At 39.8% G+C, this 16,759-nt stretch overlaps 1 protein-coding gene across 1 annotated transcript in view; it reads left to right on the forward strand.

Annotated features, from left to right (window-relative positions):
* Positions 1 to 9,448, forward strand: part of TAB2 (TGF-beta activated kinase 1 (MAP3K7) binding protein 2) — a 59,942-nt gene extending 50,494 nt beyond the window's left edge. The window contains exon 7 of the mRNA XM_024747936.1: positions 7,488 to 9,448. Within this exon, the coding sequence (XP_024603704.1) occupies positions 7,488 to 7,630 (143 nt within the window). The 3' untranslated portion in view covers positions 7,631 to 9,448. The remainder of the gene's footprint in view (positions 1 to 7,487) is intronic.
* The last annotated feature ends 7,311 nt before the right edge of the window (positions 9,449 to 16,759 follow it).

Genomic DNA, 16,759 nt, shown 5'->3' on the forward strand with positions numbered 1-16,759 from the left:
GGGTATTTTAGCCTCTAAATGAGTTGCCTTAATACACTCTTTTTTACTGTCTTTCAAAAACTAAAATTTTCATATAAAAAGATTCTGTTTTGTTTCCACATAATCCAGTACCAGTACCTATGTGTTGAGGTTAGGAGGGAGGTGGAATATAGATGATATAAGATTTGTCTTGAGAGTTGTAGAAGCAGGATAAGTGCCTGAGGATTTATTTCACCGTTCTCCCATGATAAAAAGTTCGAAAAGAAAAACTCCAGTACTTAAAAACCTTTGCACAAAAGATAGAAGCTTGTGTACTGGCTACTTTGGGAGAAATAAAGAATCAGTCATTTTTGCCTTAAAGCTAAAATAGGGAGTTACTAGTTTCACTTATAGAGGTTTACTTAGTTCTTGAAATCAGTTCTGCTTCTCAATGCAGGGGTGTTTTTTGTTTTTTTTTTTTTTAACATCTTTATTGGAGTATAATTGCTTTACAGTGGTGTGTTAGTTTCTGCTGTATAACAAAGTGAATCAGCTATATATATATATATACATACATCCCCATATCTCCTCCCTCTTGTGTCTCCCTCCCACCCTCCCTATCCCACCCCTCTAGGTGGTCACAAAGCACCGAGCTGATCTCCCTGTGCTATGCAGCTGCTTCCCACTAGCTATGTGTTTTACATTTGGTAGCGTATATATGTCCGTGCCACTCTCTCACTTTGCCCCAGCTTACCCTTTCCCCTCTCCGTGTCGTCAAGTCCATTCTCTACGTCTGCGCATCTTTATTCCTGTCCTGCCCCTAGGTTCTTCATAACCATTTTTCTTTTTTTTTTAGATTCCATATATATGTGTTAGCATACGGTATTTGTTTTTCTCTTTCTGACTTAACTTCATTCTGTATGACAGTCTCTAGGTTCATACACCTCACTACAAATAACCCAATTTCGTTTCTTTTTATGGCTGAGTAATATTCCATTGTATATATGTGCCACATCTTTATCCATTCATCTGTCGATGAACACTTAAGTTGCTTCCATGTCCTGGCTATTGTAAGTAGAGCTGCAGTGAACATTGTGGTACGTGACTCTTTTTGAATTACGGTTTTCTCAGGGTATATGCCCAGTAGTGGGATTGCTGGGTTGGATTGTATGGTAGTTCTATTTTTAGTTTTTTGAGGAACCTCCATACTGTTCCCCATACTGGCTGTATCCATTTACATTCCCACCAACAGTGCAAGAGGGTTTCCTTTTCTCCACACCCTCTCCAGCATTTATTGTTTGTAGGTTTTTTGATGATGGCCATTCTGACCAGTGTGAGGGGATACCTCATTATAGTTTTGATTTGCATCTCTCTAATGATTAGTGATGTTGAGCATCCTTTCATGTGTTTGTTGGCAACCTGTATATCTTCTTTGGAGAAATGTCTATTTAGGTCTTCTGCCCATTTTTGGATTGGGTTGTTTGTTTTTTTGATATTGAGCTGCATGAGCTGCTTGTATGTTTTGGAGATTAATCCTTTGTCAGTTGCTTCATTTGCAAATATTTTCTCGCATTCTGAGGGTTGTCTTTTTGTCTTGTTTATGTTTTCCTTTGCTGTGCAAAAGCTTTTAAGTTTCATTAGGTCCCATTTGTTTATTTTTGGTTTTATTTCCATTTCTCTAGGAGGTGGGTCAAAACAGATCTTGCTGTGGTTTATGTCATGGAGCGTTCTGCCTGTGTTTTCTTCTAAGAGTTTTATAATGTCTGGCCTTACATTTAGATCTTTAATCCATTTTGAGTTTATTTTTGTGTATGGTGTTCGGGAGTGTTCTAATTTCATTCTTTTACATGTGGCTGTCCAGTTTTCCCAGCACCACTTATTGAAGAGGCTGTCTTTTCTCCATTGTATATCCTTGCCTCCTTTATCAAAGATAAGGTGACCATAGGTGCATGGGTTTATCTCTGGGCTTTCTATCCTGTTCCATTGATCTATATTTCTGTTTTTGTGCCAGTACCATACTTTCTTGTTTACTGTCGCTCTGTAGTATAGTCTGAAGTCAGGGAGCCTGATTCCTCCAGCTCCGTTTTTCTTTCTCAGGATTGCTTAGGCTCTTCGGGGTCTTTTTTGTTTTCATACAAATTGTGAAATTTTTTGTTTTAGTTCTATGAAAAATGCCATATGTAGTTTGATAGGGATTGCACTGAATCTGTAGACTGCTTTGGGTAGTATAGTCATTTTCACAGTGTTGATTCTTCCAGTCCAAGAACATAGTATAACTCTCCATCTGTTTGTATCATCTTTAGTTTCTTTCTTCAGTGTCTTAGATTTCTGCATACAGATCTTTTGTCTCCTTAGGTAGGTTTATTCCTAGGTATTTTATTCTTTTTGTTGCAATGGTAAATGGGAGTGTTTCCTTAATTTCTCTTTCAGATTTTTCATCATTAGTGTACAGAAATGCCAGAGATTTCTGTGCGTTAATTTTGTATCCTGCTACTCTACCAAATTCATTGATTAGCTCTAGTATTCTTCTGATAGCATCTTTAGGATTCTCTATGCATAGTATCATGTCATCTTCAAACAATGACAATTTTACTTCTTCTTTTCCGATTTGGATTCCTTTTATTTCTTTTTCTTCTCTGATCGCTGTGGCTAAAACTTCCAAAACTATGTTGAATAATAGTGGTGAGAGTGGGCAACCTTGTCTTGTTCCTGATCTTAGTGGAAATGGTTTCAGTTTTTCACCATTGAGAATGATGTTGGCTGTGGGTTTGTCATATATGGCTTTTATTATGTTGAGGTGAGTTCCCTCTCTCCCTACTTTCTGCAGGGTTTTTATCATAAATGGGTGTTGGATTTTGTCGAAAGCTTTTTCTGCATCTATTGAGATGATCATATGGTTTTTCTCCTTTAATTTGTTAATATCGTTTATCACATTGATTGATTTGTGTATATTGAAGAATCCTTGCATTCCTGGGATTAACCCCACTTGATCATGGTGTATGATCCTTTTAATGTGCTGTTGGATTCTGTTTGCCAGTATTTTGTTAAGGATTTTTGCATCTATGCTCATCAGTTATACTGGCCTGTAGTTTTCCTATTTTTGTGGCATCTTTGTCTGGTTTTGGTAGCAGGGTGATGGTGGCCTCATGGAATGAGTTTGGGAGTGTTCCTCCTTCTGCTATATTTTGGAAGTGTTTGAGAAGGATAGGTGTTAGCTCTTCTCTAAATGTTTGATAGAATTCGCCTGTGAAGCCATCTGGTCCTGGGCTTTTGTTGGAAGATTTTTAATCATAGTCTCAATTTCAGTGCCTGTGATTGGTCTGTTTATATTTTCTGTTTCTTCCTGGTTCAGTCTATGTATCCATTCATCCAGTCTGTGTCTTTTGGTTGGAGCATTTAATCCATTTACATTTAAGGTAGTTATCGATATGTATGTTCCTATTACCATTTTCTTAATTCTTCTGGGTTTGTTATTGTAAGTCTTTTCCTTCTCTTGTGTTTCCTGCCTAGAGAAGTTCCTTTAGCATTTGTTGTAGAGCTGGTTTGGTGGTGCTGAATTCTCTTAGCTTTTGCTTTATCTCTAAAGGTTTTAATTTCTCTGTGGAATCTGGGTGAGATCCTTGCTGGGTAGAGTAATCTTGGTTGTAGGTTTTCCCCTTTCATCACTTTAAATATGTCCTGCCACTGCCTTCTGGCTTGCAGAGTTTCTGCTGAAAGAGCAGCTGTTATCCTTATGGGGATTCCCTTGTATGTTAATTGTTACTTTTCACTGCTGCTTTTAATATTTTTTCTTTGTTTTTAATTTTGATAGTTTGATTAATATGTGTCTTGGCGTGTTTTTCCTTGGATTATCCTGTATGGGACTGTCTGTGCTTCCTGGACTTGATTGACTATTTCCTTACCCATATTAGGGAAGTTTTCAACTATAATCTCTTCAGATATTTTCTCACTCCCTTTCTTTTTCTCTTCTGCTTCTGGGACCCCTATAATTCGAATGTTGGTGTGTTCAGTGTTGTCTCAGAGGTCTCTAAGACTTTCCTCAATTCTTTTCATTCTTTTTTCTTTATTCTGCTCTGAGGTAGTTATTTCCACTATTTTATCTTCCAGGTCACTTATCCGTTCTTCTGCCTCAGTTATTCTGCTATTGATTTCTTCTAGAGAATTTTAAATTTCATTTATTGTGTTATATGTCATTGTTTGTTTCCTCTTTCGTTCTTCCAAATCCTTGTTAAAGGTTTCTTGTATTTTCTCCATTCTATTTCCAAGATTTTGGATCATCTTTACTATCATTACTCTGAATTCTTTTTCAGGTAGACTGCCTATTTCCTCTTCATTTGTTTGGTCTGGTGTGTTTTTACCTTGCTCCTTCATCTGCTGTGTGTTTCTCTGTCTTATCTTGCTTAATTTACTGTGTTTGGAGTCTCCTTTTCACAGGCTGCAGGTTTGTAGTTCCCATGTTTTTGGTGTCTGACCCCAGTGGCTAAGGTTGGTTCAGTGGGTTGTGCAGGCTTCCTGGTGGAGCGGACTGGTGCCTGTGTTCTGGTGGATGAGGCTGGATCTTGCCTTTCTGGTGGGCAGGACCACGTCCAGTTGTGTGTTTTGGGGTGTCTGTGACCTTATTATGATTTTAGGCAGCCTGTCTGCTAATGGGTGGGGTTGTGTTCCTGTCTTGCTAGTTGTTTGGCATAGGGTGCCCAGCACTGTAGTTTACTGGGTGAAGCACTGAGTGGAGCTGAGTCTTAGTGTTGAGATGGAGGTCTCTGGGAGAGCTTTCGCTGTTTGATATTACGTGGGGCTGGGAGGCCTCTAGTCGTCCAGTGTCCTGAACTTGGCTCTCCCACCTCAGAGGCTCAGGCCTGACATCCGGCCAGAGCACCAAGACCCTGTCAGCACCCGATCTCGCTTCGGAAGACAGGGCTGGGCCTTGAGAGAGACAGAAGACGTGGAAGTGTGTGGGTGGTCTCTGCAGTCAGAAGTCCTGAGTTCCAGTGCTGACTTTCCTGCTAACGGGTCTTTAGCCTCTGTTTCTTTATCTGCTAGTGTTGGAGGGTCTCCTGCAGAGTCGGCGGTGGCTGTGGCTCACTATGGGGACAAGGACACTGGCAGCAGAAGTTCTGGGAAGTTCTCCTTGACGTGAGCCCTCCCAGAGTCTGCCATTAGCTCCACCAAAGAGCCCCATCCCATGACTCTTTTTGAATTATGATTTTCTCAGGGTATATGCCCCGTAGTGGGATTGCTGGGTTGTATGGTAGTTCTATTTTTAGTTTTTTAAGGAACCTCCATACTGTTCTCTGTAGTGGCTGTATCAGTTTACATTTCCACCAACAGACAATGCAGGGTTTTTTATGGGTTTTTGTTTGTTTGTTTGTTTGTTTACTTTTGCAGTATGCGGGCCTCTCACTGTTGTGGCCTCTCCCGTTGCGGAGCACAGGCTCCGGATGCGCAGGCTCAGTGGCCATGGCTCATGGGCCCAGCCGCTCCGCGGCATGTGGGACCTTCCCGGACCGGGGCACGAACCCGTGTCCCCTGCATCGGCAGGCGGACTCTCAACCACTGCGCCACCAGGGAAGCCCAATGCAGGGTTTTTTAACAGCTAAAATGAAGTGTGGCAATCACAAGTCATCCTGTGCCACCTAATTTCCTTTTTTCAATTCTGGTGGTTACTTAGTTTCCAAATACCACTCATAAATAAGAGTCATAATTCTAAGTACCAAAAGAGATCGTGCAGATGTAAGAAAACCATTGGAGATTTTTCCATTTAAAAAAAAATTTAGGTCCTCTATTGATACCTTAGATATTACTTAAATAATGAAGAAGATTCTGGCACTTATTAATAGATTGAAGTGTTAATATAGATTGAATAGCCTTCCTAAAAAACCTTTGTAGTTAAACAAAAAGGAAAGACAAGGTTTTATTGAAAATGTGCCAGGTAGGAATGTTTTCTAACCTCGGTGAGACCAAAATTCTAGTAAGTAGACTGGATTATCCCCAGATTAAAACAGTTATGCTATAAAATGTTTCCCAGGTATGGAGTGTGAAATAATTGTAGATGGTAAAAAGTCAAACTTTTTTTTAACTGTATTTATTTTAATGTGTTTTAGAGGATACTAATTAGTACTGTCAGACCCTTGATTTTTCAAATATTTTTACTTAGGTAAACCTTAAATAGATATTTGTTTTAAAGTTATTCAATTTAAAGAAAATTACTGTATAAATAGTACTTCCATGCTGCCCATGCATGTGCCAGAAATTGTGGTGATGCCTAAAAAATTCTGACCAATGCTTAAAGTGGGAATTTTGCAATAAAGTGTTTAACGCCAAACAGTAAAGTGCTGCTAAAGGGGTACAAAGTACCAAACATAACTTAATGATTTTAAATTTGTTATAGAAACTTGATATTTTCATCTACTATATACAATAGTTTGTCTTTTAAAATAGCAGAAAAGGATTTAGTTATCAACTCCATGGAGCAGGTAGAATTTTCAAATTAATATACATTGTCTTAACATAGTTTGGAAACCACAAATTATAAACCTTGACTGGAGAGATCCAACAATGCATGCTCCTTTTACTTGAAACGTCTCCACAATAATTTGTAGGGATACTATTCTGAAATTATAAATGGTACCTCCCTCCCACCAAAAAGTAGTTTCATAAACGTAATTTCATCTTAGATACAACCATGGAGGAATATAATTATTCCCTATATTTAAGTTACCTCTCTACATTCAAACATTCTAGAACATTGGCCTCATAAAGCTGTAGTGACTTTATTTTATAGGTAAGAAAGATTAGATGTAGAGGTTACATGATTTATTATCTAAGATCACAGAGCAAAGAAATTAGTAGTTAGTAACAGAGCCAGGAGTAGAACTCCATTCTCACAGCTCTTAATCTTTAATCTAATAGTCTTTCCAGTGTTCCATAATAAATATGATTTTAAAATAAAGTGAGAAATAAAGTCTGGTAAACTTTTGTACTGATTTACTCCTCCAAGGTCTATTGTCGATATTTAGTTAAATAAATAAGATTTTAGAAATTAGTTCATCTTTATATTTCATTTGTGTTGTCCAGATAGAGAACATTTAACAAAAACTTCCATTCCTGGTAGAAAACAAAAATATAAATACTACTTCAGTGAGAAATGAAACTCAAACTTTAATCAGACATAAATGCACTAGCAGTATTACATTGTGGTTGGACACCTTTTCACCATATTAGGTGACATTATGGTAATCTTGGCTATTAGTTACCATATGAATTGACTTCCCTTTTCTCCTGCTATAAATTGGGGGAAATGATGCTCTTTTCCCCTTTGAGGAGATATTGAGGTGGTTATGTCATGTACATGTTGCTGTTCCCCAGCAGAGAAGTGCCAGCCTGATAGAGACAGGTTGTAAGGATCAAGCATGTGTGTCAGTTTCAGCTAGATGCTTCACTTGTTTAACAAGCTGTTTCATGCTGTGCAGTACAAATAGTGTTTAAAGTTGCCAGTAATTTATGACTTTGCGATTTTTGCTTCCTTACAGATCAAAGGTCCACCATCAAAACACCAAAGACTCAAGACACAGAAGATGATGAGGGGGCTCAGTGGAATTGTACTGCCTGTACTTTTTTGAACCATCCAGCCTTAATCCGTTGTGAACAGTGTGAGATGCCAAGGCATTTCTGAGCCAAGAGGCCCTATATCTTCCCTAAAACCACATCTGAAGTTCAAGAAACTAGTCTGTCATCAGGGGAAAAGTTTCACTGCTACATAGGATTTTGTCAAATTGAAGGTGTGACAAGATGGTGTTGTGCTAATGTTAAATGTCAGCCCACAGAGCTAATAATACCTCAGTCTAATGTCATGGGCAGTTGAAATTCATCACGTGAAGGTAATCTGCTGAAAGACTTGGTTGCCCACTGCCTAACCATGTACAGTGTTACCAGTAGCCCATTAAGGATAATTCTCAATATATTAATACCTAGGTGTTCCCAGTACCTTTTCCCCTCATGTCACTACTGAATTTTGACAGGAGGAAGGAATAGAACAATGGCTTTTTTTTTTTTAAAAAGCTTTCGGTGAAACACTACAAACATGAAGAAAAGGAACAAGGTTTAACTATTTAGAAACTGTTTGCTGCCATATAGTGCCAATGGATAGGGGAAGAACTTCACAAATCTGTGGTACTCTTGGCTTTGTCTTTGTCTTCCCTGAAAACGTCTCCACTCTGTGAAGCCAGCATCTAGGGTCTAAAGATGAAAAGAAAAGCAGCATGCATTGTCTGTACAAACATGGAGTGAGATATCCCAAAGCCTTTCCTACTGTACAGATCTCTCGAGTCTGCTTTAAGTGATTTCTTTTCTTCCTTATTATTTTCTTGTATTTCTATATGTATAGTGTAATAGTCTTTTGTTAACTAATTTTCTTTTTTCCTTTTAGTGATTAAGCACGATCGTGTCCCTTTTTAAGCCTTACCTGAGAGAAGCAATGCCTTAAAATAAAAAAAGCATTAATGAAATGAAACTATGCACAAAATAACTTTCCTCTACTTATTCTGTACTTTGCCCTCATGAGTGCCGATGTTCTGTGAAGACATACAGATGCTGCATAGTGAATTGCAGAAAATATTACAAGACTTACGTCTATAGGTCACACTATATACTGACTTTAGCAGTGGGTAACACAACACAGTGTTTTATCTTCCACAGGGAAGCTTAAAACAAAAGATATTTTTAACCCACTGACAGCAACAAGGTTAAGCTTGCTTTATCTGCCTCGTGTCCCACAGAACTCTCACGAGAGATTACTATTGGGAAAGTACAGTTTCAAAACCAGCAACAGCAGCAGTACCTACAGCCCTTTTTTCGGAGAGAAGTTTAAATGCTTTACTGTTGGGGCAATCCGTTTCTAAACCTGACTTGGTGGCAGTATCATGTATATTTATAAAACAAGGCTAGTCATATTTAGGACAACTGAAGAAGAGCTGGAAAAAAGAAAAACAAGCAAACTTGAACACTGAAGCAACCTCAAGCATCTCTTTATTTTGATGATATATTTTTATAAGGAAAATAAATATTCAGATGATCAGGAGTGTATATAACTAAATGAAATCAAGAAAAAGAAATAACAGTATGCATTTTAAAAAACAATTATGGAATTATATATCAGTGCTTAGAATGGGCCTAAGGGAAGTGCTGAAATGTAGCAAAAGATAGGAGGTAATGTAGACTGTCACCCACTGTAAATGTTTGCAAATGAATATTTTTAAATAAACAGGATTATTACAGGTGATTCTATATGAATGTCAAAGCCTTAACTTCCAGGCTTTGCATCTTGTATATGGGAAGAACTATGACAATCCTAGTTAATTAGACAAACTCAAAGCCCTTACATTTGATGCGTTTTGTTTTAAAAATAGGCCTTGTTTTTCAGCTTCATCTGCAGTTCTATGTGAAGATTGATAAATCAGTTTTTACTTGTTTTATTAATAAAACGTAATTTGGATATCTTGAGTTGATGGTTTTGTGATTTAGCTGGGTAAAAACTATCTTTGTAACAGATAAGTTATTTATAAAAATTAAAACACTTCTATTCTAACGTGGATTTTGTGACTTGTTTTTAAAGTCTGTGGGACAGGAGCTAATTTATGCCCCAGCAGAACCTTTGATAGTTAATATAAACCAGAGAAAACTCACTCTCCAGAGTCTTCTCATGACATCATGGCATTCCACTGCATTTCTTGGATTATTTGTATCAATTTCCGCAGGCTTCTTTTTAACTAATGAATGAAAGCAGTCATGTTTAAGCTAAGGCAGAAAAAGGAATATTGCTTTTCTCAGAGTTTATTATAGCTTTTTCTTTTGTTTCTTTTGGGGTTTTTAAGTGTGATTTCTTGGGCCATGTAGCCTGAGCAGTCGTTGAGGTAACGTTTGCTCTCATATCATGTGTAAGTGCTGAGGATGGTGGTGCTTCTCTTGAAGAGAACCTTTACGTTGGGTTTTCAAAAAATTATGACTCCGTTTTTCTGAGCTTGAAAAGAGCAGAGTGGTGCTTGCTGACCTTGTTATGACATAACTTACAGAAAGCTCTGCCTTGCCCTGACTGGTCTTTTAAACCTAGTAGGACATAAATATTCTTTGCCAGGGAATATGAGGTCTGGATATGTGGGTGGTCTGGAGACTACCTTCAGGAATTATTGCACTAAAATAGAACTGCAGGTACTAAGAGCCTCAGATGGGAAGATGGACTTCGTTTCTCATTGCTGATCATCCTTGGGTGCTGACATGCTTTATATTGAAAGGGGAGGTGGGCAGTTAGCGGTTCATGTAAACTGGACTTCTCAGGAAAACTTTTTTTTTTAACAAAATGTTGGCCAGTATCTACTATATAACTAGTATGTTATACAAAGATGCATGCTGTATTGAGAATTTTTGTGGAAAAAATATAAACATTTATTTTTCTTTTAAAAGTTCCATTTTTTTTTAATGACAAGCAGGGCCAAACTACAGTGTAATATTAATTGACTTTATATTGGAGTATTGAAATTGTATATAAACTCATATCTATGATAGCTCAAAACTATATTAGCTATTTAACTTATATTTTAATCAAAGCATGTATAAATAGCAAGGTTAACTGACATTTCATCAGTTTCCTCTATCCCGGTTTAATGTTGATGGGAAATTATAGTGAACAATGATAAGTTTAAGTAAATGGTATGAGATATAATCGTCAGTCTGTGAGTAATTGAAGTTGACCGTGTTGCCTTAGAAAATAATATTAAATGGCACCAAACGCCATTCCAGATTTGATATCTGCGTGCCAGGTATTAGCATAGTTTCCTATATAATATTACAAAACACTTATATTTCTCCGTGACAAGTGAACGTATATTTTTGATTCTAGTTTTTAGAAACTATAACTATCCATTTTACTTGAAGATGAAATGACTCAGGGCTGCATTTTAATTTTTATTGTTTCCATCTGAAAATATAATTAGGCGACTGAGAGAAAAGGCTTCCTCTAAAGAAAGTACAATTTTGTAGCTTTATATTTGTTAAATTGGATTCCCCCCCCCCTCAATATGTAGTAGGCTGTTTGGTGTTTTTCTGTTGTTGTTCTTGTTGTTTTTTAAGGGAGTGTAGTTAGTCATTAAAAATGCTTGGTAATGCATTGTCTTTGCAACTATAAATTTCTTCCTGTATTACAAGTTCAAAAATAGAATTGCCATGTTACAGTACAATAGTTCATTAATTTACCTAGTTATTTAAGAAGGTTATGAAAGCAGTTGCATTTTTAATACTGTGCCACCTTATTCCCCAGATACACCCCTCAAATCTTAAGAGTCAGGACAGTTGGGATCCAATTCGGGCATCTCCCTAGATTTACTCTGTAACCCTGGGATAGTCCTTTGCTTTTCTTTCCTTGCCTTGTTAAAGGAAGATAATTATATTAACGTTAAACCCTCCTCACAGAGGTGTTGAGGGGCTTAATGTGGAACTATCTGAGCCAACCTCTTTTCTCTCTAGGAACCGGATTATCCTAAAACTGGGTTATGTTTCTGTATGAATGGGTTTTGAGGCATTTTTCTCAACAGTATTAATGAACAGAATGGTAAGTTTACTATTTATTTCTCTGAATTGGTCTAGGGACATCTCAGTCGATCAGAATTTGGTATTTCAGTCACTGTAATTCTTTCCCTCTTTTAAAGTCAAAAGGTTGATTGCTTTGCAAAGGTTACAAAGCTGACCTGGAGATCAAGTGTGTTTATATTTCTCTTGCATGTCCAGCTCTCTAAAGAATGTACGTTTTATGATGGAGAATAGCAAATTATTTCTCTAGGAAAATAAACACTTTCTTCAAAGGACTTAGTCCAGTGTTTGCACATCTGCATATTTGTTTTAAGCCTAAAATTGACCCAAGGTCCACTTCATTCTAGCCTCTCTTTACAGATCCCCTTCTTTTACCTCTTTCTTTCCCGCCCCCCACTTCTGAGGGCAGAAATATATCCTTCCTCTGATCCCAACTGCATTCGGCCCTCCATATCTGCAGGTTCTACATCTTCGGATTTAAGCAACCGCAGATCAAAAATACTCAGGAAGGGACTTCCCTGGTGGTCCAGTGGTTAAGAATCCTCCTTCCAAAGCCACGGTTCGATCCCTGATCTGGGAACTAAGATCCCACATGCTGCAAGGCAACTAAGCCCACATGCTGCAACTACTGAGCCCACGCACTCTGGAGCCCATGTGCCACAACTAGGGAGAAACCCACGCACTGCAATGAGCCCACGCACAGCAACAAAAGATCCCGCATGCCACAAGGAAGATCCTGTGTGCCGCAACTAAGACCCAACGCAGCCATATAAATAAATAAATGTTGGGGAAAAAATGGGGGGAAAAAGATTCCAAAAACTTCCAAAAAGCAAAATTTGAATTTGCTGTGCACCAGCAGCTATTTACATTGTATTAGGTATTATAAGTAGTCTAGAGATCATTTAAAGCACAATAAATACTACACCTTTTTATATAAGGTACTTGAACATCCTTGGATTTTGAATATCTTGGGGGCTGTCCTGGAACCAATCCCCCGTGAATACTAAAGGACGACTTGCATAGTAGAACCATTACAACTTACCAATCTACATTCCAATAATGCTTATTGATCCTCATAGCATAGTGAATAAATACTGTGGTATCTTCAACGTGGCAGTGCTTTCCAGAGAGTTTACAAAGAAAAAAGTTGGGCTTCCCTGGTGGCGCAGTGGTTAAGAATCCGCCTGCCAATGCAGGAGACATGGGTTCGAACCCTGGTCCAGGAAGATCCCACATGCCGCGGAACAACTAAGCCTGTGAGCCACAACTACTGAGCCTGTGTGCTACAACTACTGAAGCCCGTGCGCCTAGAGCCCGTGCTCCACAACAAGAGAAGCCACCGCAATGAGAAGCCTGCACACTACAACGAAGAGTAATCCCCTGCTCGTGGCAACCAGAGAAAAGCCCACGTGCAGCAACAAAGACCCAAAAGCAGCCAAAAATAAGTAAGTAAAATTAAAAAAAAAAAAAAGAGGGCTTCCCTGGTGGCGCAGTGGTTGAGAGTCCGCCTGCCGATGCAGGGGATACAGGTTCGTGCCCCGGTCCGGGAAGATCCCACATGCCGAGGAGCGGCTGGGCCCGTGAGCCATGGCCGCTGAGCCTGCGCGTCCGGAGCCTGTGCTCCGCAACTGGGGAGGCCACGGCAGTGGGTGGCCTGCGTACGCAAAAAAAGAAAAAAAAAGAAAAAAGCTCCCTCCCACCTGTGAAACCACCCATTAGTTCCTAGTAGGCTCAGTGCCTTTCGCACTGTGATCTAACTGGTTCTGCCTCTGGCTTCTTCCTCTTACCTTGCACCTGCAGCTAGGTTAAAGAGAGAACATCATCTCCATGCTCTCTTCAGAAACCTCTACTGTTTCCCCATTGCTGACTGGGCTTAACTTGTACAATTCTGTCGTCTTTTCGGGATGGTTTGTTACTTTGCAACAGAATACTCTTCCAGCTAAATTGACCTAATCACTTCCCTGAAGAGATCTTGCACGCCCCACATCACCCCAATGTACTTTTGTCCATCCCATTTCCCCTGTCTCTACTTAAGTTTAACCTTTCAAAGGTTAAACTTGGTGCAGCCAAAACTTAACCAGGTCAAGGGTCAAGGTTGTGAGAACTTTCCAAACTGCACCTTCTCATGGCACTTGCTATATTTTCTGCCCACTTGTCATTCATTGCTACTTTGACCTCTCCATTTACATCCCGACAGGGCAGGTATTGTTACACACCCGCTTTGTGTCCTCAGAGTAAATGCCCTTATGTACAGCAAGAAGTCAATAATTGGTGATGGGGCTTCCCTGGTGGCGCAGTGGTTGAGAGTCTGCCTGCCGATGCAGGGGACACGGGTTCGTGCCCCGGTCTGGGAGGATCCCACATGCCGCGGAGCGGCTGAGCCTGCGTGTCTGGAGCCTGTGCTCCGCAACAGTGAGAGGCCCGTGTACCGCAAAAAAAAAATAAAATAAAATAATTGGTGATGGTGGTAATGATTCTTGATGACCAAGTTAATTTCTAACATTTAATTCCAAGTTAATCGGTACAGCCATTTTGAACTTGATATGTATTTTCTCATAGGACCAATATCATAAGTGATAGGTTCCCAGGCCAGATCACTAATTAACTGGACTGCTTTGCATTTGAAATACTGAAATAAGGTGCAGTACTATTGGGGTAAGTAAATTAACAATGAAATTAAGTGAAAATGTTTCACATCTCTTATGTGTGTTTCTGGAAGAGGGTGGAGAATTAGAGAGCTTTGCGGATATTCTGGAAAATTCAGAAATTTGAAATTGAGTCTCCTGATTCTGTTACATCTGATTTCACTTTAGAGCTTTAATTTTGCCTTTTTCTTCGATAAAGATGTTTGCGTGGCTTGTTCTTAAACATAACGAGGATCAATTTTTTTTTTAATTCACAATTGAAGCAGAGAAGGACATGAGAGAATATTTTTCCTGAGAAAACTGGTCTAGAGAAGAGGAAAGAAAGAAGAAAGTGAAATGTGAAATAACTCCTCCCCTTTCCCAAGAAGGGGGTGGAAAGACAGGCTTCCGACTAAAGGAACAATAGCAGAGAGCAGGGACTAGGTGTATATTTGTGACTCAGGCATGTATAACCAAGACACTGCCTGTGTGTTGGGCACCATGAAACAAGGTTACATTTTAGTACACGAATTGGCTTGAAGTCATAATGACTATCTTTTGGGGTTTTAATAGAATTATTTCACAAACCCTTTCACTGAAGCGCCAGATTCAGTATCCCAGAGCATAATTACACTACTATCAAATGGTAAAAACACACAGCAAAGTTTTTTAAACTTGTCACTGTATTTCTTTATCAACCACAATCTTACTCTTTTCTACTGTTCACAACCATTAACGTACCATAGTTAAAGGCACTGACGAGCTTCCCTGGTGGCACAGTGGTTGAGAGTCCACCTGCCGCTGCAGGGGACACGGGTTCGTGCCCGGGTCCAGGAAGATCCCACATGCCGCGCAGCGGCTGGGCCCGTGAGCCGTGGCTGCTGAGCCTGCGCGTCTGGAGCCTGTGCTCCGCAACGGGAGGGGCCACAACAGTGAGAGGCCCGCATACTGCCAAAAAAAAAAAAAAAGGCACTGACTTCACATTACATGAAACAAATGGCCTCCACATTCCAAGACAAATGAAATAAAGAATAAGCAGGACTCGCTGAAAACCTTCGGCCAACTGGCATTTTTTTCCTTTGAGCACATGTGCTCTGACATCTATGTTCGCTACGGTGCAGAAATCTTGAGACCTTGAGTCGTATGAAGCTTTCATTTTTCATGGCATTTTTACATAGTCATGAGTCCACAAGTAAAAGGATTTTGTTGCTATATTGAGTCATTGGGTTCTATTTTCTCAGGTTTCTACAAGGGTACAGAGGAAAAACTGCCCTTCCGTTCTCAAAGAATACAGTTCAGTAACCCTTCAGCTTTCTCCTCTAGACAGAATAACGACCTTCCGTCTTTCCTCATACACTCTGTTTTCCTTTCCTAAGGCCCCAGCTTCCTCTACCACGCTTTATGAATTATAATTGGGCATAGAACCTTTGGCATCTTTATTCGTTCAGAAAAATGGGCTTAGGGCTTCCCTGGTGGTGCAGTGGTTAAGAATCTGCCTGCCAATGCAGGGCACACGGGTTCGAGCCCTGGTCCAGGAAGATGCCGCGGAGCAACTAAGCCTGTGCACCACAACTACTAAGCCTGCGCCCTACAGCCCGTGAGCCACAACTACTGAGCCCACATGGCACAACTACTGAAGCCCACGCTCCTAGAGCCCGTGCTCCGCGACAAGAGAAACCACTGCAATGAGAAGCCCATGCACCACAACGAAGAGCAACTCCTGCTTGCTGCAACTAGAGGAAGCCCGCACACAGCGACGAAGACCCAATGCAGCCAAAACTTAATTAATTAATTAACAATTGATTGACTAAAATAAGAAAGAAAATGGGCTTAATGCTGTTTTCTGGCACTTGTATGTCCTGTGCTTTTCGCTACACGTTTGGGGCATGTGGGAGGTTTCCTCCTGTGGCGTTTGTCACACAGCTCTCTGCCTGTGCTCTTCAGGGTGATTTCATGGACTCAGTTGGCCTTAGAATTGTGCTACCCAGTTACTCACTCGGTTTTTGCTTTTGTTATGTTTTGTTTCCTTAATCCATCAGTGCTTTTACTTCATGGCTACTGACTTCATGCTGTTGTGGGTTTTTTGTTTTGTTTTTGGGGGGGTTTTTTTTGGCTGTGCCACGTGTCCCAACCAAGGATTGAACCCAGGCCAATGCAGTGAAAGCACAGAGTCCCAACCACTTGACTGCCAGGGAATTCCCTATGCTGTTTTTATAGAACCTTTTTTTTTCTAATATTTTAGAGTATTTAAACTTTAATTTCTCTTTCAGTGTTAACCGTCCATCCAAAATTAATCCTTTTCTACATACTGAACATTTTCTCAGTAGGTTTGTATGTGACTCACCAGGAGACGAGCAAAATGGGGTGGTGATTCTTAGCCTCAGGACCAACCATGACTCAGTCCTGATAACATCTTGGAACATCTCTACTCGGCATGTCCTCAGACTACACAGTTCACCTGAGAGCCCGAGACCCCCTTTCCTGGCTTGATAATGAGATGCCCAGGAGATTATCTACCTCATATTCCACTTCCCTGTTTCTCTTTAAAAGGTAATCACCTTGATCTGACAGCAGATGAATTGGGCACTGCATAATTTTCA

The sequence above is a fragment of the Neophocaena asiaeorientalis genome, unplaced genomic scaffold (assembly GCF_003031525.2).
Source record: "Neophocaena asiaeorientalis asiaeorientalis breed wild unplaced genomic scaffold, Neophocaena_asiaeorientalis_V1.1 scaffold123, whole genome shotgun sequence".
In the NCBI taxonomy this organism is placed as follows: Eukaryota; Metazoa; Chordata; class Mammalia; order Artiodactyla; family Phocoenidae; genus Neophocaena; species Neophocaena asiaeorientalis.